The sequence below is a fragment of the Mirounga angustirostris genome, unplaced genomic scaffold (assembly GCF_029215605.1).
Source record: "Mirounga angustirostris isolate CCGP_5_RB_7025 unplaced genomic scaffold, mMirAng1.0.hap1 SCAF_2, whole genome shotgun sequence".
NCBI classification, from domain to species: domain Eukaryota; kingdom Metazoa; phylum Chordata; class Mammalia; order Carnivora; family Phocidae; genus Mirounga; species Mirounga angustirostris.
In genome coordinates, this window is record NW_026991710.1 from 147,517,634 (window position 1) to 147,545,175 (window position 27,542).

Genomic DNA, 27,542 nt, shown 5'->3' on the forward strand with positions numbered 1-27,542 from the left:
AAATAGAGGGATATTGATATAAAATACTTAGGCCTCTGAGAGGTATGAATAAATCTAGAATGATGTGGGCTTTTCACCCTGGGGTTAGGATTTGCTCAACTGCTATAATGACATTAATTAACTACAACAAGTGATTATTAAGCAATCTGTGGATTTTTTTCTAATATACCTTCACCCATAATCCATCTCAACCCTAATCTCTTTAGAGGAAAGTATGAGGTGCTCACGAGTTTTCACTACATTAGGAATTTACTGATCGAGGATGATTTGCGTTGGTCTGAATGTGCCGGCGGCAGAATATTTTTGTGAACTCTTCTGCTCAGCGCTATGTGTGGTACCACCTGAGTCGTTACAACTTGAACCACTGTCTGAAACTCAGTTTGCGAAGAAGTGTCTCGCTAATAATAGTCTATTCAGACTTGTCTTTCTTTTAGAAAAATTCTTTTGCAAATAACACTGCATTTTCTTTATACCACTCACCTTCTAAAGAATATGATTTTGATCTTCCTTCCATGGTTTCCTGTAGGCTTTCTGGCTTATACCTGCTTTGTTTGTGTCGATGCTCTATTGCTTGCACCTTTGATGGAAGTGAATTTTTTCTCTTATTCTTTGTTTAATACAGAAGGCTGCCCTGTGCACTCTCCTCTGTTACTCGAACGAATTTCAAACAGTCTTTCAGAACTCCCACGTGGGGATGACAATGAAAGTAGTCAGTAATTGTTGATGAAAGCTTTGCAACTTCTGCATCTTAGAACAAAATTGAATTGTGAAGAACAAAAGCTGGTCCCTTATCCTTCTTTGTATTCTGAGAAGGTTTACGGGAACCTCAGGTAAAGTCTGAGTAGTTACTCTTCCATTTAGCAAATGCAATATAAGACACAACCTGATAAAAATTAATGAGATAACCTGACAAATAATCTTTAGATGACTAGAAAATATTATCTCTTACTGATAGCTTCTGTATTCCAGTTCTGAGATTATAGGGAATTCAGATATTCCAGAATTTAGTTTGTTGCAGACAATTTACCCATAATTGTGTTCACTGCTGCCATAAAGTCTCCATAAATTATCCATTGTGCATTATGAAATCGTTATAATTTTTTGAAGGCTTGAGTTATAAATGCTTATTTGTTGGGAGCATAAATTGAATCTGATGGTTGTTCAACTTATTTGTTTATTCCCTACTTTATTAGTTTTGATGTAACTTACAAAGATACCACGGTACAAAAAGAAAACAATAATTAAGAAAATTCAGAAAATAATTGAGAAAAATATGAATGAGGAAAATAAGGCTAAGACAGTCATAACAACTAAGAATCTCTCTCTCTCTCTCTCACACACACACACACACACACACACACGCAAATTGATCTTGGAGCAAACTGATTTTGGATCTGACTCTGTATTACTAAGTTTTATACCCAAATTGCAAAACTAATGAAACGTATTAAATCATATCAGTCCCCCTAAAAATTCTTGTGAGTAATATAATATTTAAAAGTAAATAAGAGAGAGAAGAGAACAGTTCATGATGTAAATTTTCTAATCTTTTCCTTTGTGATTTGGAATTTTTTGTTTTGATGAAGAAATTCTTCCAAGGTCATAAAGATCATTTTTACATTTGCTCTTGAAATTCTTAAAGTTCTGCCTTTCGTATGTAAGCCCTTGATTCATGGGGAGATCTTTTTTTTTTTTTAATTGTGAAGTAGGGATCCAATTTGCCCCTTTTTCTACATGGAAAAATCAATTGCCCCTAGTCATTCTAGTTGAGGGAAAACAAGTAGGAAAATGAAATTACCACTGTGGCCAAGATTGAGACAAGTTAGTACCAAAAGCTGAATTCCAACCTTAGTGGAGCATGGAGAAAGCTTGTGGCAGGATCCTGGCAGGGACACGAGTTGCCTGGAACTATTGCCTTGACTCATCTTGGGATTTTAGCTTTTCTGGTTCCCTTACACATGATAAATCTTCATTTTGTGGGGCTTCACTAGTTCAGAAATTGTTAGAATTCACATAGGTATTCTACTGAAGTTTGATCTTCTACCAAGAATAATGACAGAGATTGCAAACCGTCTTAGTAACATAAAGGAGGAGGTGCACAGGAAAAAAACCATCTTCAAATACTGCAAAGGAACTTGTTTGTCAAAATATTATGCTCAAATATATGTTAAAGTCAGTCCATCTCTTAGGAACTTCTGCTAAGCAATTATTATATTCTTTTTTTTTTTTAAAGATTTTATTTATTTATTCATTAGAGACAGAGAGAGAGAGGCAGAGGGAGAAGCAGGCTCCCAAGGAGCAGGGAGCCCAATGCGGGACTTGATCCCAGGACCCCGAGATCATGACCTGAGCCGAAGGCAGACGCTTAACCATCTGAGCCACCCAGGCGCCCGCAATTATTATATTCTTATACATCACTAGGAAGAAATGATAATTTCAGACTAATTTGTAAGAGGTTTTCTCCCAGAGTCTAATATCGTGTTTTTTAATAGAAACAAATATACGGCAATACCATTTAATGAGTTTAATAAAATGGAAAATAATGCTGTGGTTACACTTTAGTTCCCAAAGCTAGTTGTTAATTTTTCTAACATCCTGTTGGGAACCGCTCTTAACATGTTTTGCCCTTAGGGATTACTTTTGAGGCAAACAATTAAGATGAAACAGAAGTGTCAAAATCTGTCAAAGCATCTAACTCACTAATCATTGACCCGCATTGGTCTGATTGATTTTATTTATATGCCATGTGTTTCAATTATCTATTGTGTAATGACTTACCCCAACACTTAGCAGAGCAGCTAAAACCAACAAACACATTATCTCACAGGGTTTCTGAGAGTTAGGACTCTGGGAGTGGCAGAATTGAGCGGTTCTGGGTCAGCTGTCACTTGAACTGCAGTCCTCTGAGGGCTCAGCTGCGGGAAGATCCACTTCTCAGCTCACTCACATGTTCTTGGCAGCCCTCACTGACTTGCTGGCTGTCAGCTGGGGTTCTCGGTTCCTAGTCACGTGGGCTTCTCCAGCTGCTGCTCGCAGCATCCTCTCCTGCTACAGCCCCCTTCCCCAGAGCAAGTGATCCAAGAGCCCAGGGTGTGAACTGGGAGGTGGGGAACATTGGGAGCCTTTTTGGAGGCTTTGTTATAGCACTATGGTTTTAAAATATATATGTAGAAAAGGGAATAAAAAGGGAATATAGGGAACAAGAGATGTTCACTCAGAAGGCTCAGAAACCTACACATACATATATATGTTTTTGTATACATAGAGTTTACAGAACAGTGACATTTATATATACTCGAATATGCCTCTGGGTCTTCGACTTCAATCCATTGATCTGTCTGTTGCAGCATCATCACCGTTCCGGTTTTGAATACCATAGCATTATAATGTACTGCAATATCTGGTAGGAAAAAAACACAGAAGGAAATGTTAATTTTTAACAAAAAATTACGATTTTTAAAAACTGGCTTTTATTTCTATCCTGAAATAATCAATTCTATCTCCCCCGCCCCTTGCACATTCAATTTCAAAAAAGCGGTTATCAACAATTTATGAAAAATGAAATAATTTGAGCAACTTGGAAAAGGAATGCAGGATGAAGAAGTTACATAATCAAGGGGGAAATGTCCTGAGTGGAAGAAATGAACAACGGGTTCCCAAGGGCAAGTCAGCAGCTGTATATGTTTGGGGAAATGTGACACAGATATGCAGAACTTGGATGAAAGAAAAAAAAAAACAGATGATAGCAAGATCCTCAACTATATTTGAACCTTAATATATTGGTTTGGTAACTTTTTGTTTGTGTCTGGCACTCAACGTCATGTGGCTTTGCTATTGCTTTATTCATTTCCACACAGCAATAAACCATATAGTGGCAAACTGTAAAGCGTGGATATTTGCTTTCTCATTCTCCTACCCACTACCTCCCTTTTACCAACTGTATCATATATCTTGTATTAACTGCTATGATAAACAACCCCATATCTCAGGGACCTAGTGCAACGTAGGTTCACTTCTTGCTCCAGTCACAATCCAGTGCAAGTACAGTGGGAGGAAGAGGGGAAAATCTATTCCACATACTCCCTCGGGGCGCCTCTTCCATCCCCCCCAAAACTCAGTCTTTCTTTGAATGCTGTGCATCTGATGCTCAAAACACAAGACAGAACTTGGAGACCTGTGCAAGATGATTTTTAGGGGCCAAGCTTGCAAGTGGTGTGCACAGTTTTCATTGGCCAGACCTCAGTCACATGACCCCGATAAGAGAATCTGGGAAATGTGCAAAAGCTGCGCGTCCGGGAAGGAAAGGGGGTGGAGTCTGATGACCACGCGGGGGTCTCTGTGTGGCGCCGCCGTTAGTCTCCCTGCGGGATGTGGATGCGTGCTTTGATGGAACTCCCCACAAAACTCCAGTATTCAGTCCTTCGATTTATACTTGTATTTTGTGCTTTGAAACAATTATTCTTCAAATCTGTAGAAATAAAAAGGACTCTACTGAATCTTTTTTTTTTTTAAGATTTTATTTATTTATTTGAGAGGGAGAATGAGATAGAGAGAGCATGAGAGGGAGGAAGGTCAGAGGGAAAAGCAGACTCCCCGCGGAGCAGGGAGCCCGATGCGGGACTCGATCCCGGGACTCCAGGATCATGACCTGAGCCGAAGGCAGACGCTTAACCAACTGAGCCACCCAGGCACCCCGACTCTACTGAATCTTGGTTAAAACTACAAGAAGCTCTGAACCGGGTGGTGGACGATAGGTTCCAAATGAAGGCAAAGGACTAGTTTGGAGCTGCTGTTACTGAGTGGGTTTGTGGTATTATTAAAATCACTTGTGCGTAAACTCGGTGATCAGTAAATGCAAGTTTATGGAAACTCTACATGGTAAAGTTCCTCTTTTCACTCACTAATCCTGAAGTATGAGAATGCATATTTAAAATGACATACGGTTTTCGGGCGCCTGGGTGGCTCAGTCGGTTGAGCGACTGCCTTCGGCTCAGGTCATGATCCTGGAGTCCCGGGATCGAGTCCCTCATCGGGCTCCCTGCTCTGCGGGGAGCCTGCTTCTCCCTCTGCCCCTCCCCCTGCTTGTGTTCCCTCTCGCTGTGTCTCTCTCTGTCAAATAAATAAATAAAATCTTAAAAAAAAATTTAAAATGACATATGGTTTTCAAAAATGCCTACTTGTACACAGGTATGAATTCTTATTCATGGCACCTTCTATCAATGCAATCAACATTTTTAGAAGCCTATGAAGTAAAACAATTTGCACTTTAAAATTTACATATGCAATACAATGAATTCAATAAACTGGCACTTGAGACTGAAGAAAGAAAAAAAGTAATGAAAAATTCCGATTTGTAATGCTGAGATTTCAAAAGTAAAGCAGCAAATAAAATCTGAAGCTTCAACAGATTTGAACTATTTTTCCCCTTGATTGATTTGCTTCTGTTATTAAGCATTAAATGACTCATGAAATCAGACATCACGTATTCGTTTGCAAGGACTTATTTAATTGACCTATTTCTAGGCAAGAGACAGTTCTAGTCACTTGGTAGATTTCACAAGGGCAATTGGTGGCTGAGATATTATTTAATGTGAATTAAGGAATTGCAATAAGTTGTTTCCTCTTGATAACATCTGATTTAAGATCTTCTCAATCTATAGCTTATGTCATTGAGGATTTTCTTTAGATTGTATTGACCGATTATTAACCACCTGTTTTCCCAACTTTGTTTAATAACCCTGATTTGTTGTACAATTCTATTTATTATATTTCACTTTTCCTTCTTTCTATGCTCCCAAATTGCTGTTCCCCCCAAAATCTGCTTATTTATTTTTTTCTTTTCTTATTATACATTATCCATAAAGAGCGTCATGGATAGTTATGCTCATTAGCATTAGTTTCTTTCTTTCTTTCTTTCTTTCTTTCTTTCTTTCTTTCTTTCTTTCTTTCTTTTTTTCTTTTTTCTTTCTCCCTTTCTCTCTTCTGTAGTTTCTTTCTCTCTTTTGCACCTTTCCTTCTTCCCTCCCTCTCTCCCTTCCTTCCTTTTTAAATATAAGCTATTAACAAAGGTGAATCATGGCAGTGAGTCAATCTCTTTGATAAATTCATGATGTGAGTCTTTATGGCATAACACTAAATAAACAATGCCCAGAAAAAGAGCATTTTCACACAGTTCTAATAGAAAAAAAAAAAGAGATTTGAAAATATATATAAAATGTAACCTTAATTTTTTTATTAGAGGTAGTAGTGAGAAGAACGGCTAAAAATGCTTTTTATAACCATTAATCATTTCATTCAGAGTTTCCAGGCTATAAACTCCTTAAGAGCAGGTCTTTGTGTCTCAGTCTGGTACAGCTAGGCACTCAGTATTTGTTGAATGAATATATCAATGAAATCATACATGAATGGTAGGACATGATACCTTTGCATGTTTCAAATATAACCAGAAACCTGTTCATGTTGAGATATGAAAATTGGTGTATAGCATGTAAGAAGAAAGCTCTACAAAATCACTTAATACTATGAATAGGTTATTTAAGTCTTTTTTAAATGTTTTTTTTTTTTTTAAGATTTTATTTATTTATTTGACAGAGAGAGAATGAGAGAGAGCACATGAGAGTGGGGAGGGTCAGAGGGAGAAGCAGGCTCCCTGCTGAGCAGGGAGCCCGATGCGGGACTCAATCCAGGGACTCCAGGATCATGACCTGAGCCGAAGGCAGTCGCTTAACCAACTGAGCCACCCAGGCGCCCTATTTAAGTCTTTTTTAAAAAGAAAGCAAAGTGGGCATTCTTATGAAGTTTTCTGGGGCTTTATCCATTGGTTGATTTTCTTCAGTCTGTGCTGATAGGAAACTGTCTCATCACACTGAAAATGTCTCCTTGTGACTAAAACAATTTCATTTGTAGAGTGCAATTTGCTACCTGTTCCTTCTCTGATTAACAAAAGATTAATTTCCCAAACAGGAAATGGCTCGTCACTTTTATAATTTTATTAGACATCTTATTCTATTTAGAAAATTTATAAGAAAGCAGGAATGTGTTCAATTTCAACCATTTTATTTAAGATAGTGTCAATAGAAAAAATTCAGGAAAGGCATTCCTCTCATTTTTGCAGTGTGAAGGAACCAATTAAATAGGTACAAAGTTGTCCATGTTACTTTAACTCCTTTTTACTAAGAGTTATTATCTAACTATAATGTATTTGCTCATCTGTCTATAGCTTCCATTACTCTGTAACCTCCTCACCGGCCAGGACAACGACCTCCATTTGTATCCCTGGTATGATGCCTGGCATATGGTTCACACTCAGATCTTGCAACAAAAAGTAATTTGGTATCATAAAACTGAAATTTGTGGCTAATCTTTTTTTAAAAACCAAAACCCCAAAATTCTCTTATCCTTAGATATAATCCCGAGATCAGCTTAGTTGTTTATTAAAACATTAAGTCATCTATATAATGTCTGTTTGCAGATAGGCCATCTCATTTTGTTTCTCTGCTTTTCCCATCAGATTACTGTAAACAAGCCCTCCCCTAACCATAACTCTGAGAGTGTCACGTGTGAGCAGACACTCGACACATATTCCCTTGCCCACTGACTCTTCAGGAGCGCCTGGTACAACTTGTGTGTATGCCTTTGAATACAGCAGCTATTCATGGACATGTATTGAATAAACTGAAGGATAGCATCCAGTAGGAGAACACTGGCTTCTCTTTCCTCCAGCCTATCCATAGGAAAATAAATATCTGTGCATTCTTCACATTATCATAAGATGAGGCAGGGACTCTAGGCTGAAGTATATTCTGGAGTATTTAGCTAATGATGCTAAGGCTCTCTTTGACTCTCGATCCATACTCACAGGCAATCTGTTTCCCTCTCTTTCCCATTGCCTTCAGGATTACTTCTAGAATCCTTGGTTTGGTTTAGCTATTGCCCATCCTGGAACACTCATACCAGCCGTGAAGACTTATTTTTCTTTTCTTTTCTTTTTTTTTTTTTTAAAGATTTTATTTATTTATTTGAGAGAGAATGAGAGACAGCACAAGAGGGAAGAGGGTCAGAGGGAGAAGCAGACCCCCCGCTGAGCAGGGAGCCCGATGCGGGACTCGATCCTGGGACTCCAGAATCATGACCTGAGCCGAAGGCAGTCGCTTAACCAACTGAGCCACCCAGGCGCCCAAGACTTATTTTTCTTTACCTCATCTCAGGCATTCCGTCCATGCTCCGTCCCACACCACCTCCGCTATTGGGTAACATCCCTTCGTCCATCAGCCTTCTCTTAAACACCACATCTTTCAGGAGGCCTTTTTGGATACACTAGATCAGGGGGCAGTAGGTGCCTCTATGGAATCAGGTCCTGGATCTGAAGTATTTCTTATCATAATGCACATTATACAATATAATGTGTACCTTCCCTCTGGGCACATAAGCTTTGGGAAAGCAGGGGATTTTTTTTCTATCCTGTCCACCATTATATCTCCAGCACCCATGTTCAGTTTACAACTACTTAATGAAATTGAACAAATGAATCATGTCTCCAACTTGAGATAAAAGTAGAGGGAAGCCTGGACTGGAAGTTTGTAGAAATGGGATCAAATCTTTGTTCCCAGCCCAATGTGCTCTCAGGGCTCCTGTGACCCTGGAGCCCCTCTTCCAACAAAGCAAGTAAAAGAGCTTAATTTCGTTGGCTCACATCACAGTTTATGAAGCTAAGAGTTTCTGGCACCATGATAAATTGAGGAGAGGTACTTTGGCGCAACGCGGCTACAAAGACCAACCATCAAACAATAGTCTTTCCCACAGAGCAGTGTGAGGACTGCCCTCAGTTATGCAGTTGGAACTGCTCCGTGTTAGCAGCAGGTCTGCAGCTCCACCTCTTGGGGATGCACAGCCCAGGGATTCCTCCAGTTTCCTGACCGGTACGTGTAAGATAGAACCATTCCTGTCATTTTATTTATGAACTCTGGCCATTACTCCTCGGCACCAAAACAACTGAAATGTACATTCGTGGGTCTCTATGACTCCCATCTAAAGTCTAATGAGGTCAGTCAAAACGGAGGCCAAATTCATCATTTATTATTTATAATTTACATCCAACTTCAAAAAAAAGATGAGGCAATTCAGAGTAACACATGAAACAGCTTGTTTAAATCATGCCGTAAGAACAGAAAAGATCAGATACTGTTAGAGGAGAGGGAGGACGGTGCACCAGGACATGTGATCACTGCAGCTATTTATATAGAATAGGAGTTAGGGTCCAAGCATGTAACACATGGGGTACACGGGACATTTACTGTGGACCCTCAATCCAGAGTGTTTCATCTCTCTATGTTCTTGCTCTTTACCTTTGTCTTATAGATGTATGAAATTTTTTTTTTTTTTTTTTTTTAGATAACAAGAGGGGGCAAAAAAAAAATTTATAGTTCCTCACTGGTAGACAATCCAGAAGAACTGGCATTTCTTCTTAGGTGTCCTCCTTTCTAATTATCATTTCTTGGCTCAGTAGTCAAAATACACCCAACAGTCAAATCACACGATGGAATGAGTTATATATAATAGAAACTCCATCTCGTCTAATTCGTAATCATAACAAATAGCCCAGCTAGTGTGTTTATGGCCATCAGTATTCAGGAAAGCACTTATTCCCAAAGTCTGTGCCTCACAATGAATGTTAATGTTCATCAATCAGCTGTTGTTCTATAAAATCCTCCAAAGTCTTTGTAGACGGGGTTTTTCCTAAAGATTCTCATTTTCTTTTCAAAACACAGGAAAAGAAAATAATTGTAGGTTTTTCACCTTAACCTACCTAACGTAGCCTATGAAGTCACTCTGCTTGGCTATGCATCTCAACAATTATCTTGCTGACTTTGCCCTATCTTGACTTGTTCCCACCCCTTAACACTTGGCTTCAAAAACAAAAACAAAAACAAAAAAACCCCAAACCAAGACTTAATAATGACCACAAAACCAGAAATAACAGAGACCACACCCTTACTTTTGGACAATACATAAATCATCCCAAACAGGTCTCTATCCTAATGATTTCCCCCATAGATTCTATAATTCCCTCTGTATTTTTTTTTTTTTTTTTTTTTTTTTAAGATTTTATTTATTTATTTGAGACAGAGAGAATGAGAGACAGAGAGCATGAGAGGGAGGAGGGTCAGAGGGAGAAGCAGACTCCCTGCCGAGCAGGGAGCCCGATGCGGGACTCGATCCTGGGACTCCAGGATCATGACCTGAGCCGAAGGCAGTCGCTTAACCAACTGAGCCACCCAGGCGCCCAAACAAGATTCTTTTTTTTTTTTTTAAAGATTTTATTTGTTTATTTGTGAGAGAGAATGAGAGACAGAGAGCACGAGAGGGAGGAGGGTCAGAGGGAGAAGCAGACTCCCTGCTGAGCAGGGAGCCCTATGCGGGACTCGATCCCAGGACTCCAGGATCATGACCTGAGCCGAAGGCAGTCGCTTAACCGACTGAGCCACCCAGGCACCCTCCCTCTGTATTTTTTATTTAAGTGTCAAAACTCCCAGTTTGTCTTTTCTTTGTCATTCAGAAGGAAACCTCATATAAAGTGGAAAAATTAATGAACAGCTTTTGTGGCTCTTATTGTTGTTACTTATCATCCCTGGGAATAGGATTATGATCTCAAGAAACAGTAGATAGATCTTAGATCTTTATTTTACTCATTTTGGCTAGGTGCAAACCAAGGAATTCTGGTCTTTAAAAAATGTTCCATAAAGGGGGTGCCTGGCTGGCTCAGTTGTTAGAGCGAGTGACTATTGATCTTGGGGGCATGAGTGTGAGCCCCAGGTTGAGCGTAGAGATTATTTAAATAAATACTTCTTAAAAATATTCCATATATTAACTAACTTATTCTTTTTTGTCACAGAAATATTCTATGTTGGGATGCCTAGGTGGCTCGGTTGGTTAGGCATCTGCCTTCGGCTCATGATCCCAGGGTCCTGGGATGGAGCCCTGCATCGGGCTCCCTGCTCCATGGGAAGCCTGCTTCTCCTTCTGCCTCTGGCCCTCCTCTCCCTGCTTGTGTTCTCTCTCTCTCTCTGACAAATAAATAAATAAAATCTTAAAAAAAAAGAAAAAAGAAATATTCTATGTCATATCAATGGGCTTCCATTGAAAATGGGGTGGGTTTGGGGAGATAGAGTATTCACTGTTTAAAAAAAAATTGTTAAAGAAAAGTTGTATATACTACTTATTAAACATTCGCTTTTTGGTACCTATATATGAACAGAGTCACAAAACTAGATCATAAATCATAAAACTAGATATTCTATTGGGTGGGAAAAACCTGTGTTAGTCATGGTCCCCAAACACAAGAAGCTTAAAACTAAAACATGCAATAGATAAATATAACATATGATAGGTCAGTTATTTTTATTTTTATTTTTTTATTTATTTGAGAGAGAGAGAATGAGAGAGAGCAAGCACATGAGAGGGGGGAGGGTCAGGAGGAGAAGCAGACTCCCCGCCGAGCAGGGAGCCCGATGCGGGACACGATCCAGGGACTCCAGGATCATGACCTGAGCCGAAGGCAGTCGCTTAACCAACTGAGCCACCCAGGCGCCTGATAGGTCAGTTATTTCTTTTAAGATTTTATTTATTTATTTGAGAGAGAGAGAATGAGAGACAGAGAGCATGAGAGGGAGGAGGGTCAGAGGGAGAAGCAGACTCCCTGCCGAGCAGGGAGCCCGATGCGGGACTCGATCCCAGGACTCCAGGATCATGACCTGAGCCGAAGGCAGTCGCTTAACCAACCGAGCCACCCAGGCGCCCAGGTCAGTTATTTCTAAAGGGTAGTATGTTTGGGGGTAAAAGAGATGATTAAGTAGAACACAAATTTTTTTTTTTTAAAGATTTTATTTTTAAGTAATCTCTATACGCAACATGGGGCTTGAACTCACAACCCTGAGATCAAGAGTCACATACTCTACTGACTGAGCTAGCCAAGTGTCCCATATATTTTTGATTTTGTTAATTATGTATTTATTTTAATATGCATAGAAAAATTAATACCACAATCCTGTGATTTTACTGGTATTGCTTAGTATGAAGCCAAATTTAGTTTTATAAAAGTATATAATTTTAATGAAAAATATTAAAGCAATAATATATGTATTACTCCAGGTATGACTAAAAATGGTGTAAATAGTACCAAGATTTAATAAGGTTCAGGAAACACTAACACAGGTTATTGGTATCACATCTAGTATATGATTTAAGTCATAAAACTAAAATCAAGTTATCCTTTCCAAAGAAAGTGTGGTAATTTGGCTAACCAGTTGCCACATTTAAATAACTGCTCTTAACATTTTGTTCTTAGGCTTCTCCATTTAATTATTCCATTCGGTTGTACTGGTTCAATCAATGAATATGCATTAAGTATCTACTATGTACAAGGCCTCTGATAGGTAATTTCCAGGAATATAGAAATCATTAAAGACACACCACCATTTTCTTTCTTTAAAAATTTTTGATAATGTTTCTTTTAAAAGTAACACTTTCATTATTAATAATTTAGATAAGATTGAAAAATGTTGAGAAAATTCCCAACAATCCCACTATTTGGATAGAGATCAAAATGCTAATGACTTATTTCCTTATAGTCATTTTTTAAAAGATTTTATTTATTTGACACAGAGGGAGAGAGAAATCGAGAGCGAACAAGCACAAGCAGGGGATATGGCAGGCAGAGGGAGAGGGAGAAGCAGACTCCCCCCTGAGCAGGGAGCCCGATGTGGGGCTGGATCCCAGGACCCTGAGATCATGACCTGAACCAAAGGCAGACGCTTAACGAATGAGCCACCCAGGAGCCCTCCTTATAGTCTTAAAAGTGAAAATATATTATTTCTCTTATTAACAGAGTTGGAACAAGAGTTACACTTACTTTTATATCATATTTTTTTTCCCACTTAACCTTCTATTTTTTCCCTTTTTCCATGTTACCAAATATTTTCTAAAACATGGTTTGAAGGACCAAATACACCATTTAACTATTCATCTACCAATAGACATGTGGCTGAGTTCTAGCCAATAAAATCGGGCAGAATGGATGTTCACCACCCCAAACCTGACTCTTAAAACACCTCCTGGGCATCCTGTATGTGCTCTTTTTTCCCTAAGTTGCCAGCTCAATGCAAAGAATAGAGTAGAGAACTTGGATTGCTCAGGGGATGAAAGATCCACTGAATGGGAAGAACATGAGTCCTGAAGGGAGACCTGCTTGGGGGCAGAGTCCCTTCCCTGCCCCTTAACCAACCCACAGAGAGGAAGGTACATTTTTATTGCTTCATGCAATAAATTGGAATTGTTTGTCATAGTGATTAGCCTACCCTAATTCATTTATGTTCTTCCTCTAACTCTTGAAAACTTCCTTTAAAAAAAAAAAAATTATTTAGGGGTCCCTGGGTGGCTCAGTCTTTAAGCGTCTGCCTTCGGCTCAGGTCATGATCCCAGGGTCCTGGGATTGAGCCCAGCATCAGGCTCCCTGCTCCACAGGAAGCCTGCTTCTCTCTCTCCCAATCCCCCTGCCTGTGTTCCCTCTCTCGCTGTGTCTCTCTCTATCAAGTAAATAAAATCTTAAAAAAAAAAAGAAATTAAAAAAATTATTTATTTTTTCTTAAAAACTTCCAAACTTGTGTGCCCTCATTTTGTGACACTTTTTCTATGGGCCTTATCTTGATTTTTTCAGTTATTTAATCCCAGGTGAAGTCATTTGTCTAGTGGTCAACTGGTTGTGAATGTACTTGATTTCACTTACCGCCACTTCTCAAATCCAAAGCAGGAAGAGTAGATTGCTGTGAATGATTTTGCCCACTAAGACATGAATTACACTCTGGAAATGCTGACTTGGAAGTTCCAAGTAGGAAGTGTCCTGTGGTCTAATGCTCAGAAAACAAGTCTGTTCTAAAAGTTTGGGAGTGACAATTATTAACATAGGTGAAACCTTGTGAATGGGTCAATCTAGGCAAATATTAAAAACTGAGGAAAAGAAAACGAACTAGAACTGTGTTCTAAATAATGCTGCTGGGGTACCTGGGTGGTTCAGTCAGTTAAGTGTCTGTCTTCAGCTCAGGTCATGATGTGATCGAGCCCCCGCATCAGGCTCCCTGCTCAGTGGGGAGTCTGCTTCTCCCTCTCCCTCTGCCCCTCCCCCCTGCTCATGCTCTCTAACAAATAGATACAAAATCTTTAAAAAAAATTTTTTTATAAAAGATAAATGATGTTAGCCTTTAATTTAGATTATAGAATTAGTGACCAAGACTGAGAATGAGTGGCTGAAAGATGGAAAAAGAACCAAGAGCCCAGAAACCAAAGGATGAGAAAATGTCAATAACAATTCTAATGTGCTGTTAATTCATCCATTAACTTAAAATTTTTATTTATATTTTTTGTTTCTGGAAATTAGATCTCTTCTCAATTTTACTCATATTTTCAGAGCTCTTTTCATTTCTGAAATATATTGCATATGATTATTTTATAGTGTCCAATAATTCCAACTGCTATCACTTTTAACAGTGTATTTTGCAGTATATTGTTTCTGCTAAACGGCCCTCACAGGGCCTTGGGTGTTCAGTGATTTTCAACTGTGAGCAACTCATTTTCTTAGGGGCCACAGGAACAGAACGTTTTTCAAAGCATGAGGTAAAGAGGGTTCTTTCAAAAAGTTGTTAAAAAAAAAATGGGGCACCTGGGTGGCTCAGTTAAGCACCTGCCTTTGACTCAAGTCATGATCTCAGGGTCCTGGGATTGAGCCCCATATTGGGCTCCCTGCTCAGCGGGGAGTCTGCTTCTTCCTCTCCCTCTGCCCCTGCCCTGCTCATGCTCTCTCTCTCAAATAAATAAATCTTAAAAAAAAAACAAAAACAAAACCAAAAAGGAGTGTATTTGCTTTTCAGATGCCTTGTGACATGATTGGTCTGGGACCACTTTAAACTAAGTTCTTGGTTTGAGGGTTTTCTAGCCATCCAGGTGGTGTGGATTCTGGCTGCAAACCAGCGTGATGGACAATTTATAATGACTAATTTCTTAGATAGATGGTGTGGGGTATGCGCAGAGGAAGGTTTCTTTTCAGGGAGTGAGGGGAATGGGTTAATTTTAGTTCTCTCTCACCTTGGGGATGAAACTCTTTGGGGATTCTAGTTTTTTTTTTAAAGATTTATTTATTTGAGAGAGAGAGTGAAAGCGAGAGAGATCACAGAGGGAGAGGGAGAAGCAGAGTCACCGCTAAGTGGAGAGCCTGATATGGCACTCAATCCCAGGACCCTGAGATCATGACCCTAGCCAAAGCCTGATGCTTAACCGACTGAGCCACCCAGGTGCCCCTGGGGACCCTAGTTTTTGAGGTACTATTAGACTTTCCATTTTGGGTGGATCCTGAATTTGTTTTCTGTTCCTAAATCCTTGAACTCAGAATATAAATGATACTCAGGTACCTGGGGTTTGGACAAAGCCCTTAAGGCAAAAAGCCAGCGTTGGTGTTTAACTGACCCTCTCTACTCCATCTTTGATCTTAGTGTTCTTTATTTTCTTGTTACCCATGGATGCATTTAGAAAGATTTAAAAAATATATTACCCGGCATTTTTTCAGTTGTTTTCATCAGATCAGTTGATCCTGGCATCTAAACTGCCATTGTTGCATGGGAGATTTTATTTCCAAGTAGAAGTTGTTCCATTTGAAAATATACTGTATATATGAAAATCTAGAAAAATTGCCGAGTAATTGCTTACAAGGCTTCTTAAAATAATATGTGCTGCCAGAGCATTTAAAGAGTTTGTTTTACAGACTATTAATTTAACTACTTACGGAGAGTCTGGAAGCAAAACAACAAGTTCGATAATTTAGAACCATAAGAGTTGAAGAATAATCAAAATATATCCATATTCTGACCTATTTTAACCACTTCCTCTGTCCTAATCCTAGTCCATGCTACCATGATCTCCCATCCGGATTATTGAAAAATAGCCTCCTCGCTGGTCCTTGCTTTTATCTTTGTTCCTTTCCATGTTAAATCCAGAAGCCAGAGGCTGTGATCCTATTTAGATACAATTTCTATCTTTCCACCCCTCTGCAAGTCAATGGCTTCCCATCTCACTCTAAATTGAAGTCACAGTCACTGCTGTGTCCTAATATTCTCCTCTTACTTTCTCAGCCAGAACTCTGCTTTTGTCCTTGCTTTTCCTAAACCAAGCAGGAATGTTCTTGCCTAGGGGCCTTTGTACTTGCTGCTCTTTAGGCCTGGAGCCATCTCCCTCAGATATCCATTTGGCTTGTTCCTTCATCCCTTTAGGTCTTGTTCCAGTATTGTCCTCTCAATGAGACCTTCTCAGACTACTGAAAATTGAAACCTTCCCTCACTCCCATCCAGCATTCCAAATCCCACTTCCCTGCTTTATTTTTCTCCCTAGCATTCATCTTCTGCTATGCTATCTAAATAAATGAGTTAAGCTTGTGAACTCTTAGACCAATGCTTGGCCCATAAGCGATATCCCAGTTTATTTGGTAATAATAGATAATAATTTACATATCTTGTTTATTGTCTGATTCCACGAGAACAGAGATCTCCATTCTTTTAGTTTACTGCTATATCCCATCATCTGGAACAACGCCTCGCATGATACATGCTCAAAAAAAGTTGAGTAGAAATAGCTATAAATATACAATAAAAGATCACAGAAAGTGATTCAATTTCTTAAAAATCATTTTACACAGTTTGAGAAATAGATGACATCCTATGAGACCAAGTCCTCAAAGACCATTCTCCAAAAAGAAATTTAATTAGAATTCAAATTTCAAAACTCCTTGCAATATGCCAAAAGGTACATTTATCTAAGTGACAGTATTTTGAGCTTTTCTGAAGATCAGCACTCTTGGCTCACATCTCCCTGGTGTGGTTCTCCAAACAGTCACTTTATGTAGGACCACACGTTCAAATAAAGAGAAAATGTACCTGTTCATTGCTCAGTTGTTAGAAAATACCTGAAAGAAAGAGAAAGTTTCCAGGCCTCAGCAAGATGCAGTATGGCCCAGTGGGGACACAGAATGTTTGGAATTACTCCTTGCCCAGCCCCTAATTCCTGGATCATTTAGGATAATCTTCCTGCATGGGTCTCAGGAATCTATACCTCAGTTTCTTTATTTACATGCAACTTGGTTTATCTCCTTTGAAATGTCTGAAACAGCTTCGAGGCACAGTCCATTACTAAAAATAACCCACTTATAATTAATCCAAAAAACATTCAGAAAATGGTGCAAAGAAATTCTTTGTGGTTCCTGTCATGTGCCTTTTAGACTGTAGTTTGCCTTGGACAAGCACCAAAATGTCCCTTCCTCCTGTTCTATACATCTTCACATCCTTCTAGAGATCCTGTTTATCTAGCTACACCTATCACCGTCAGGCCAGAGGACTCAGCAAAATACATCGCCCAGAATCTCACCTTCTTTCATGTGGGACTCTGACATCTTCAAGACAAACTAGCCTCTGTTTTTGTCACACTGATAATCTCTCAGAACATCACTTTGATGGCAACAGGGGTGGAATGAAAAGAAACCATGTCAGAAGAGGGACAGAGAACCCCACCTGTCATATGTAAACCGAGAGATTTGGCTAGACTCTAATTTCCCTTCAAGTGCTAAAATTTCATGAAATTAAAATATGAAATCCACTGAAGAAAGACTCAAGTTCTCAGCAGTGTGGTTAAATGACATGAAAAGTCTTTAAAACTGAAATTTGTCAAGGTATTACGATAAGTCCTATTACAGTTTGTGCATATAAACCTCTGCATCAGTGAGCAGATAGGTAGTTTCAAACAGCAATCAGTTTATTATCTAGGAATTAAAGTACTCATTTTGGTCAGATAAAAATGTAGAACAGTGTACCCTCCTATCCCAGGTCCTAAAAAAGGGCAAAGCCACTCAACTCTAAAATACTTATGCAAAACATTTAGCTATTATCCCCTCTTAAGATCTGTTAATTAGAACTTATTAAAGCATGGGGGAAGAAAATGGAAAATTCTATACACATTATTAAGCTGTAGAAAGACACTGAAGCTCATAAAGATGAGGGAAAACTGAGGTAAAGAATTTCATTGCTGAGATTGAGTGGGGGCAGTGTATAGCAAGAAGGGAGTTTTGGTTCTTAAGATTTTTTTTTAGTGACAGAACCACCTGACATATTTTTAAATTAGTTATAAGTAAGATTAGATTATTTTTAGTGATGGACTACATCTAGAAGCCTTTTCAGACTTCCTGGAGGAGATAAGCAGAGTTGCACACATACAAAAAGAAACCGAGGTACAGCCTACAGAGAGATTATCCAGAGACATCACCGTAAATGATCCAGGAATGAGAGGCTGGACAAGACTCCATATCCAGTAATTAATTCCAGACCTTACATTTCCCCACTGCACCTCCCTGCATCTTGCTGAGGCCTGGAAATTTTATCTTTTCTTCCGTCCTTTTCTAACAACCGAACAATGAACAGGTATATTTTCTCTTTGTGTACATGCATGCAATATATCTTTTAGTATACAATGCTTCCAAACTTCTCTATGCTTAAAACACAGAGTGAACATAGGATGCAGTGAGTATGTGAAATCTCCTTTCACTCATTTGCTCTCAAATACTGACCATCTCCTGCGTGCCAGGCATGACGGACATCTAGGAATACAATCACAAATGACAAGAACATGGCCCTTACCCTTAAGAAATTCGGCCTAATGGGGGTGATGGGCCATTGAAGAAGCAATTACAAGGCAGAGCTCTATGTGCTACGATGGAGAGTGCACGGGGTGCTCTGAGAGCATGAAGCAGAGGCTCCTACCCTCGTCAAGGGTAGGGTCTGAAGAGAACATTCAAGAGTTCTCTGAAAGAACTGATGTATAAATTGAATTGAAGGATGATCAGGAGTTTGGTAGAAGGGAGTTGGTGCTGAAACAGTGTCCCAGGTAAGGGAATAACATGCATGAAGGCCTAGAAGTGACAGACCTTGGCCTGTTCCAGAAATGGAGAGAAGATCAATGTAGCTGTAGTTTGAGTTGGAAAAGAGGTCACTGACCAGCTGTGAGGCTGTGGAGGTAAGCAGAGGCAAGCTCACAAAGGTCTTTGTAATAAATTGAGAAATTTCGGTTTAATACCAAAAGCAGTGGGACGCTGTCGAACAGGTTCCACGCAAGAGTGGTGAGAGAGAAAATTTGCTTCAATCACCTCTTCAATAAACGGTTAAAATCAGAAGACTACTTCTGAATTATGGGAATCCAAAAACAGTGCTGAATTATGAGGAGGTAGTGCTCTACAGTGTTAAATCTAAGAGGGTTTTACATAAGCATTTTTGCCTTCAAAACACTGTAGGAGACCATTAACCTCAGCAAATGGAAGCCCTAGTGACAACAGTCTTTTATTCCAGATGAGCACAACTTAGGAATTATCCATCTCTTAAGCTTAAGATAGAAACAGTAATCCATGTCAGGAAAAAAAGTATAAAGGCAGAATTTTACTTTGCTGTATTCTATGTGAGAGTTTAAATTTAAAAGTGCCAACCATACATCAACATCACAGGATAGTCTTAGAATTTCAGTATTGAAAGGAATTGAGATCAGTTGGTCTAACTCCTTTATTTTATAGTTGAAGACAGTACACAGAGTATTTCTTTGTAAGATAATCAGAAATAAGTAATTATCTAAGGTCTGGATTCTTTCTGAAAGATTTAAGCATATGATAATGAATACTACATAACTGAGTTAACACAAACAGTAAATGAAAATACTAGTATTCTGACCCAGATACTTGATTCCCAGTGTTGTTTTTAAGCCTCCAAAGTCCCCCACCTCTTAGTACCTACACCCTTGTCTAGTCCGCTCCCACACTGTACCAAACTATGGCTTCCATTTTGAGCTCTCTTTCTCTTGCCCTCAGATCTTTTACTCAGGAGGAAGAAGCCAGCTGCCATGTCATAAGTAGCCCTGTGGAGAGGCCCTTGTGACAAGCAACTAAAGTTTCCCACCAACAGCCCGTGACGAAGTGAGGCCTGCCTGTTGGCTTTGTGAGTGAACTTGGAAGCAGATTCTCTAAGTCCAGTTGAACCATGAGATGAATGTGGCCCCAGCTCATGGCCTGACAACAACCTCATGAGAGACCTTGAGCCAGAACCACCCAACTAAACCACTCCTGATTCCTGACCCTCAGAAACTGTGTGAAAGAAGTTTGTTGTTTTAAAGTGCTAAATTTGGGGGTGGTTTGTTATGCAGTAAGAGATAACTAAAAAACACTGCACAAATTAATATATTCTTAACAAAATTAAACTATCAACACTTTTAAATATCTAAGTAGTAATTCTTTCCTAAAAGATAAAATACATTTTTGACTTAAAAGTACTATCGTTGGTGTTCTTCTTTGAAAAGAGGTGATTAGATGTTTACAGAACAGGTAATATGAGATTTACCCAGTAATTTATAGGTCACTGATTCTAATTTAATCTGAGTTCTTGGCAGTCAGACATAGTTAAAATTGAAATTTGGTTGCAGATAGTAATTGCCCATGGCTACATGTTCCCATTTCAAGAAAATTTAGTTTCTTTCTTTTTTGGGGGCAGGGGAGTGGATTCTCAGTAGATACAAAAATCTCAAATTAAACTATCACTTTCCTTTTGTCCTGAGTTGCCCTAGTAAGATGCGGAGTAAAGGGGAAACAATAGTCTACCAGCTGCTGCTGTTGATGACAACATGCAAAATAATCACTCTTCTAATTAGATAAAACCTCTAAAGTTTTATCCTGGAAGGAGAACCTCCAGGTAAGGAAGAAGAGCAGTTGACATAGCTCTGACCCCTCGTCTAGTCTACCTTTCGTCTTCACTTTACCGTCTCCATCCAATTATTCATTCAGTATTTCATCGAAAAAAAAAAAATCACTGAAACTTTGCTACACACTAGACACAGGAATATAATGATGAACTAGACAGACCAACTCCACCCTCCTCTACCTCTTTATCTGGGAGTGGAAAAAAGAAATTAAGCAATTACAATGTAGTGGTAATTAATAGAGAAGGAAAAGTGTGGGGTGCAGTGGCAGCACCTAGGAGGGTACCTATCCCAGGATATTGGTTAGGGAGGGACATGGGGCGTGGGGAGGGATGTGGGCAGGAGTGTGGAAAAGCTTTTTGTTAAGGCGTCATTTCAGGCTTTACTCTCCTTACAAAGGCCTGAAGGCAAGGGAGTTCAAGATACACTTAGAGACTTGGGTTCAGCTTGGTTGCAGCATAACAGAAAGGAGTGGTGAGAGCCCCAGTGCACTACACCTTTAAACTGCAACCCAAGCATGGACACAGTTCCTTTTGGTGGGTTCTCCTTTAAAAGAGCAGGCACCAGGAAGAATTAAAAACCTAGCAAATCTTTAGGCCCTGACCTTTTGCATCCTGTCTGAGAACACTTATTTATATTCTAGGCCCAGAAAGCTAGCACAGCTTGGTGAGGAGCATGCATGTAGTGGCAAGAATTCGAGGTTAGAAAGATCTGCTTTGAATCCCCGTTTGAGAACACTAGTAATACCAACCTCACTCAGATTGTGTCAAGATTAAATGAAGTAACAAACGTGAAGCATCTTGCACACACTAGGCATTCACAAAATTTCTCTTCTGCCCCATTACCTTGCTTCTGAGCCCTCTGCTGGCCTCCTAGCCAAAGGCACCATGTCTTGGTCCACCACACTGACCCCATATGTGACAGAGGGCAGTGCTCCCTTGGCCATCCAATGCAGTTCTAGTCTCTACCCTCTTTCTCAGTGAACCCAGGATTAGACAAACTAGAAGTATTCCAGCACAAAAATCCCTGTCGTACAATAACTGTAGCATCTGTTAAAAAAAAAAATATGGGGGCACCTGGGTGGCTCAGTCGTTAAGCGTCTGCCTTCGGCTCAGGTCATGATCCCAGGGTCCTGGGATCAAGCCCCACATGGGGCTCCCTGCTCCGCGGCAAGCCTGCTTCTCCCTCTCCCACTCCCCCTACTTGTGTTCCCTCTCTCGCTGTGTCTCTCTCTGTCAAATAAATAAAATCCTTAAAAAAAAAAAAAAAAATATATATATATATATATATATATATATATATATATATATGCCCATACACAACTGAGACTTGTTCTACCACCCTATCTTTACATTTTGTATCTTTTTCGCTATTCGGCAGATAAGAGTTCAGAGCGGTTAAGTGACTAACCTTGATGTAAGCTTTGCATGTAGCTCATTTTCTACACAGAGTTGTGTCAACTCTACAGAGGCTGCCTCCCAGCAAATATTGCAACGGGCATATATTTTAAGGTATACTTTTAGTTTCTTTTTAACGTTGTGAGGGCTCAGAGAAACATGGGCTTTTACAACTATATACCCTTCTGTCAATTTCTAACTTTGTATCCTTTCACACAAATTTTAAGTTCTCTATATGCAAAACTAAAGGGGGATGGCGGGATCTCTGAATCCTATTTCTGCCCAAGAATCATTCCCATTACTTTAGTAATAAGCAGCACTTACAATTTGCATACCTGTGCAACTATACTCCTAATAGGAAAAATGAAGCTTCCTATTTTCTTAATAATAAAAAACGGTCTCCTCTGTGAAAGCGAGAGCACAAATGAGAGGTTTAACTTCAGCTGCTGATTTCAAATGGAATTATTCCCTCATATGATCAGAATAAGATTCCTTGAAGGTCACCTGTTCTAAGCCCAGTCTTCGTCTAGGGAGCTGTCTACTTTGCAAAGGTGTCCTCCTCCCTTGTGAGCAGCTCAGGTTGGGTCCACAAATGATCCTATTCCTGCCTCCCAAGAATATCTAAATAAATCTTTCCCCAAGCACCCCTTCCCTTCTACTGTTTCTCCCAAAGGTGGTGCACAGCTTATCTGGATCAGAATCACCTGGGGTACTTATTAACAGGCAATTTCTGGGTCCCAACATCCACCTGAATTGACCCAGCAGTGAGGCATTAGCTTTCTATAGTACCCAGTAGGTTCATTCTTAATCAAATATTCAGGTCTTTTCCACCAAAAAAGTCTTCAGCAAAATCTCCCTCATCTTGTACTAAAAACAACTGGTTCTTAACTGGCTGATAAAAATGCTGAGTCAGACAGTGATCTGTGTTCAACACCTGATACCCCTCCTCCAGTTGCTCTATATATTAGGCTTATATTGCAACTGTGTACAATTATTCAGCCAAACAAGAATATACCTAACTATATTGTCATCCACTTTACATTCCCTATGTTGTTCACAAGGATATCACTCTGAATATTTTGTGGAAATTCTGAAATTATGGCATCTACAGAATTCCCCAAAATACCGGGTAATGTAACCCAAATTATAAAGTACATGAATTAGTTTGGTACAATTCTTTATCTGGATGATTCAAATTCTCTATTTCATTTTAAAAATTTAAATAACCAGGTTTTACTTTTCTTAAAGTCCTTTTAGATATGAGACATTAGGAAAAAGGATCAACTTTCACCATCCTAAATATTAGCATAAGATATTAAACATTCTGTTTAACTTAAATTAGGCAGTTTAAGATATGCTACACTGATAACATAATCACGTACACTTGGCAATAAAGTGATTGGCATCTTTATTGGGAGATATGGAGGTAAAATTATTCCCTGAGAGTGAGGCATTTGGCTACACATTTGTCGATATCCTTTCCTGTATAATTTAGGTCTCACAGACAGAAAAGGGTTGAAAAACAGAAATCAAGGAACCTCCATCAAGTGGTAAAAAATCAGGTCTCAGGGTGGCAATGAAGGTAGAGCATTGTTTAAAAAACCCCAAATCCTCGGTCCTCCAAATAGAAACAGCCCGTGAGCAAGGTGGGTATTATTAGCACGAGACTGGCGTTCTTCTAATTATCTCAAGAGAAAGTGAGTATTGGCTTTCCAAGTGAACCCCTCCAGTCCAGGGATATGTGCACATCACACCTGGGCCTTTCAGTTACAAATCCACCTCCTTAAGGAGCCGTGTGAAAAAGCAAGAACAATCAATAAGAAAAAAAATCCTCCCAGCTATAAATCAGCCACGTGGAGCTGCTGCAGCGGCGGCGGTAGCCCTGACTTCCTGGTTGGCTTCCTGCAAGCCTTGCGGCTGGGGGCTCCGGGTAGTGGGTGTAAGAAAGGGAAGGGCAGCCAGCAGCCGCTCCAGGTCCGCGGGGAGGGGGGCGGCGGGCCGTGGGGAATCCTGGAGGGCACGGGCGTTAAGGACAGAGTTATGGCCCATAATTAAAACAAAAGTTTGGGAATCTGGAAGCTTTCAGAGCTGAGCAGTGGGGCAAAGGCTAAGGACCAGAGCTGGGGCAAGTGTAAGTTAGTTACAAGGTAACAGGGAATTGCGAAGAGGGTTCTTGGGCACAGCGGTGAGAGAAGGGGACTGCGTGCCGGGAAGGGGGGTAGGTACACAGAAAGGAAGCTCAGAAGAGCGAGGCACACGGGTCGGTTGGAGCGCTGCGGAGGCCGGCGGGGGCGGGGGGGACGCGGCGCGGCGGCGGAGCGCAGTCCGAGCCGGCGAGCCGCGGGGAGGGGGCGGAGGGAAGAGCCCGGGGGAAGGTAGAGCCAAGGGGAGTTCCGGATCTGGAGCTGGAAAGGGCAGGCTGCGGAGAGGGCGGCAGCCGAAGCGGTAGGGGTGGGGGAGGGAGGAGGTGGAGAGCCGGAGGAGGGGGAAGGAGGGAGGGGAGAGCTGTGGCGGCGGCTGCGCCGGGCTCTGTGTCTCTCGCCGCCGGAGGAAGATGAGGCTGAAGATTGGGTTCATCTTACGCAGTTTACTGGTGGTGGGAAGCTTCCTGGGGCTAGTAGTCCTCTGGTCTTCCCTGTCCCCGCGGCCGGACGACCCAAGCCCGCTGAGCAGGATGAGGGTGAGTGACCCGCCCGCCCCCTCCGGCGGCGGCGACCTGCAACTTGTTTTGTTTGCGCGCGCGCGCGTGGCGGGAGCAGGGCGGCGGGGTCGGGGCGCGGCGTTGAGCCGCAGCTCCGCAGGTGGTGCTGGCGCAGCGCGGGCCGATCGGGGGGCGCCGAGCCCCGAGCACCCGGTCGCCGCTACCAGCCACCGGCCCGCCCCCTCGCCGCCCCTTCCTCCCGCGCTCCCCCGCCCCGGGCTCCGCCGGCGGCGGCGGTGCTCCACGCCGGCACTGCGGGGCGGAGCGGGAGGAGAGCGGGAGGAGAGCGGGGGCCGCGGCCGCCCAGCCCCCCGACTCCTCCGTGCGGGGACCGCCGCGGTCGCGGCCGGGGGACGCGGGGTTGGTCCAGGCTGCGGCCTGTGGCGCGTGCAGGCCTGAAGGAGGCGAGATGCTGCCGCTGCGATCACCGCCGCTCGGGACCAGGCCCCTCGGTGCAGCCTTCCCTCCCGCCACCGCCCGTCCAGGGATGCTCGCAGCCCCGGGCTCCCCCGGCCCGCCTGCGTGCGGGGGGTGGGAGGGAGATGGCGCCCCGCCTCCGGCTCGTACGGAGAGCGCCGCCTCCCCCCCCCAACTCCGGTGGCCGCGAGACGGGGTGCGATGGGAGGCCGAGGCCTCACCCCGGACCGGCCCTTCCTCTTCGCTTCCCCGGTGAGGGAGGGGCGGTTGGCCCGAGGTGGCTGAGGGGCGACCCCGCCCGGCTCGCGGGCCCCTCCACCGCAGTCCACACCGCGCCGGGGAAGCGTCGCCCGCCCGCCCGCCCGTCGGCTCCGGGCGGCTCTGTCCGGGGGACGTGGGGCTGGTTCCTCTTCCCGGGCTGTGGCAGGGCTGCTCGGGCCGGGAAACTAACTTGTGCCGGCGCCCCGCCGCTCGGCTTTGGCTGCGTGCTCGCCCAGCCCGGCCGCTCCGCTGGGACGCATTTGTCTGCCGCCGGAGGCGCGAGTGTTAGCTTGGACACTCCGTTGCTTTTGAGGGTTTAGTCAGGCGCCTCGGAACGTTACTTACCGTGAGCCGCGCCGGGAAGGGGCCGCGGCGCCTGCGGCTTCGCTGACCCAGTTGGTTGGCTGCATACCGGCTTCTCCCCCCCCGCCCCGCCCCAGCCGGATCCGCTCCCCGAAAAGGAGCCGCCTCCTTCCTCATCGCGGAGCCCGGGATAGCCCGCCGGGCCCGCTGCCCTTGGGGGTGAGGGAGGGCGCCAAGGGTTCAGGGCCACTGAGCGGCCGGGGGGCCTTGGGTGGAGTTAGGCTCTGCAGTAAAGTGCCTTTGGCAAATACTGTGTACATCGCGTCTGTGTGATCTCCTTTATTAACTTTCCTTAGCATTAACTTAGCATCAGAAAGTTGAATGGGAAGCCTTCCTTTTAAGAAGAATCCTAGGAAGAGCTTTCCTTATCCGTTTCTGTCTATATGGTGAAATTAGATTTACTCTTAAGTTTTAGTGTTTGAAGTCTTGACCCAAGTGGAATCTCTTTGTAACATCTGGGGTGGGCTCCCATCTAAGTCATCTAAGTCACTGATAATAAAAAGTACCAAGTTTTCCTTTAAGTGTGTTTGTGGTTTTAAGCCTCTCAGAACTCTTGCGCTCTTGGTGACCTCTTTATGGTTTTTTGCTTTCAGAATGATTGACAAGGGATAACTGAATATTGCAATCGAGAGTGTTTTAAGTCATTAAATGGCCTTTCACAGAAAGCTAGAAATGTTAGAACCCCATTTTCTGGGAGAGAAACTGAGGAAAGTCTGACGAAACTAGCCATGTTCGGAATGTCCTGTAGTTCCCATGACAAGTGTTTTATTAAAGAGGTCGTAGAACATCCACACCGATACCCATCTCTTGAAATACTTTACTAAAGTGGATATGTAATAAGTACCCAGCCACAAGGCTAGTCATTCAATGGCAGGTGGTGATATCTTGATTTTTTTGGTCCAACTTATTTGATAGTTTGTCACTGGGTCCACTGTAATTTCTGTCATTTGCCAAAGACAGAAGCTAGCTTTTTAAGACTTTTAAATATGATTAACACTGCAAAGAATGCTTATGGATCAGGAAAACCAAAACCTTTTATTAACTTTACGTAAATGTTACCTAAGCAATTTAAGGCATAACTTATGAATAATTACGACCATAAACAAGGGACTTTTGCCTCCTTTTATTAAAAACTATCCTAAGAACTTCTGAGATCTGGCACTAGAAGAACATTTCCTTTAGAGAAGGTTCTGACCAACCCGCAGATTCTGACTCCCGAGTTTCCCTTCTGCCTTCTAGTTCTTTTCCTTCGATTTATGGTTGCAGACACCTCTCCCCGCTGTGAGGCACCTGCCTCTTTAATGTTGATCCACCTTTGGGCTTTTTTTTTTGGATCCCTATAAATGCCTGTTAGTGGCTTGAAATAGGCTAGAACAACCAACCAAATAAAGGTTCTGCCTCAGCTTTGGCAAGCTTGTACTTGTGGCCCCAGCCTGTGCCACTGCTCGTCTTGTCCTTTCAGTGTTCCAGGCAGTAAAGTCTGTAGCAACCTGGTTTTTTGTTTTTTTGTTTTTTTTTAAGCCGGGACGACTTCTTTATATCTGCCCAGCTGTGGAGGTCACTATTACAAAACACATTACCCATGGTCA

General features: G+C 41.9%; 1 protein-coding gene and 1 long non-coding RNA gene across 4 annotated transcripts in view; one reads left to right on the forward strand and one right to left on the reverse strand.

The window, feature by feature from the left end:
* Positions 1-1,323: 1,323 nt before the first annotated feature.
* On the reverse strand, positions 1,324-26,021 carry LOC135363674 (uncharacterized). The gene is made up of 3 exons (XR_010409639.1): positions 25,936-26,021; positions 4,175-4,468; positions 1,324-3,400 (listed from the first exon to the last, which is right to left on the reverse strand). It is a non-coding gene; the product is annotated as an uncharacterized LOC135363674 (long non-coding RNA).
* GALNT7 (polypeptide N-acetylgalactosaminyltransferase 7) overlaps positions 24,125-27,542 on the forward strand; it is a 142,373-nt gene continuing 138,955 nt past the window's right edge. Inside the window, exon 1 of one of the 3 annotated variants that reach the window (XM_045879558.3) lies at positions 24,125-24,891. In XM_045879558.3, the coding sequence (XP_045735514.3) occupies positions 24,766-24,891 (126 nt within the window). In that variant the 5' untranslated portion in view covers positions 24,125-24,765. The remainder of the gene's footprint in view (positions 24,892-27,542) is intronic. The other 2 variants (XM_054508686.2, XM_064585304.1) reach the window with 2 other exon arrangements.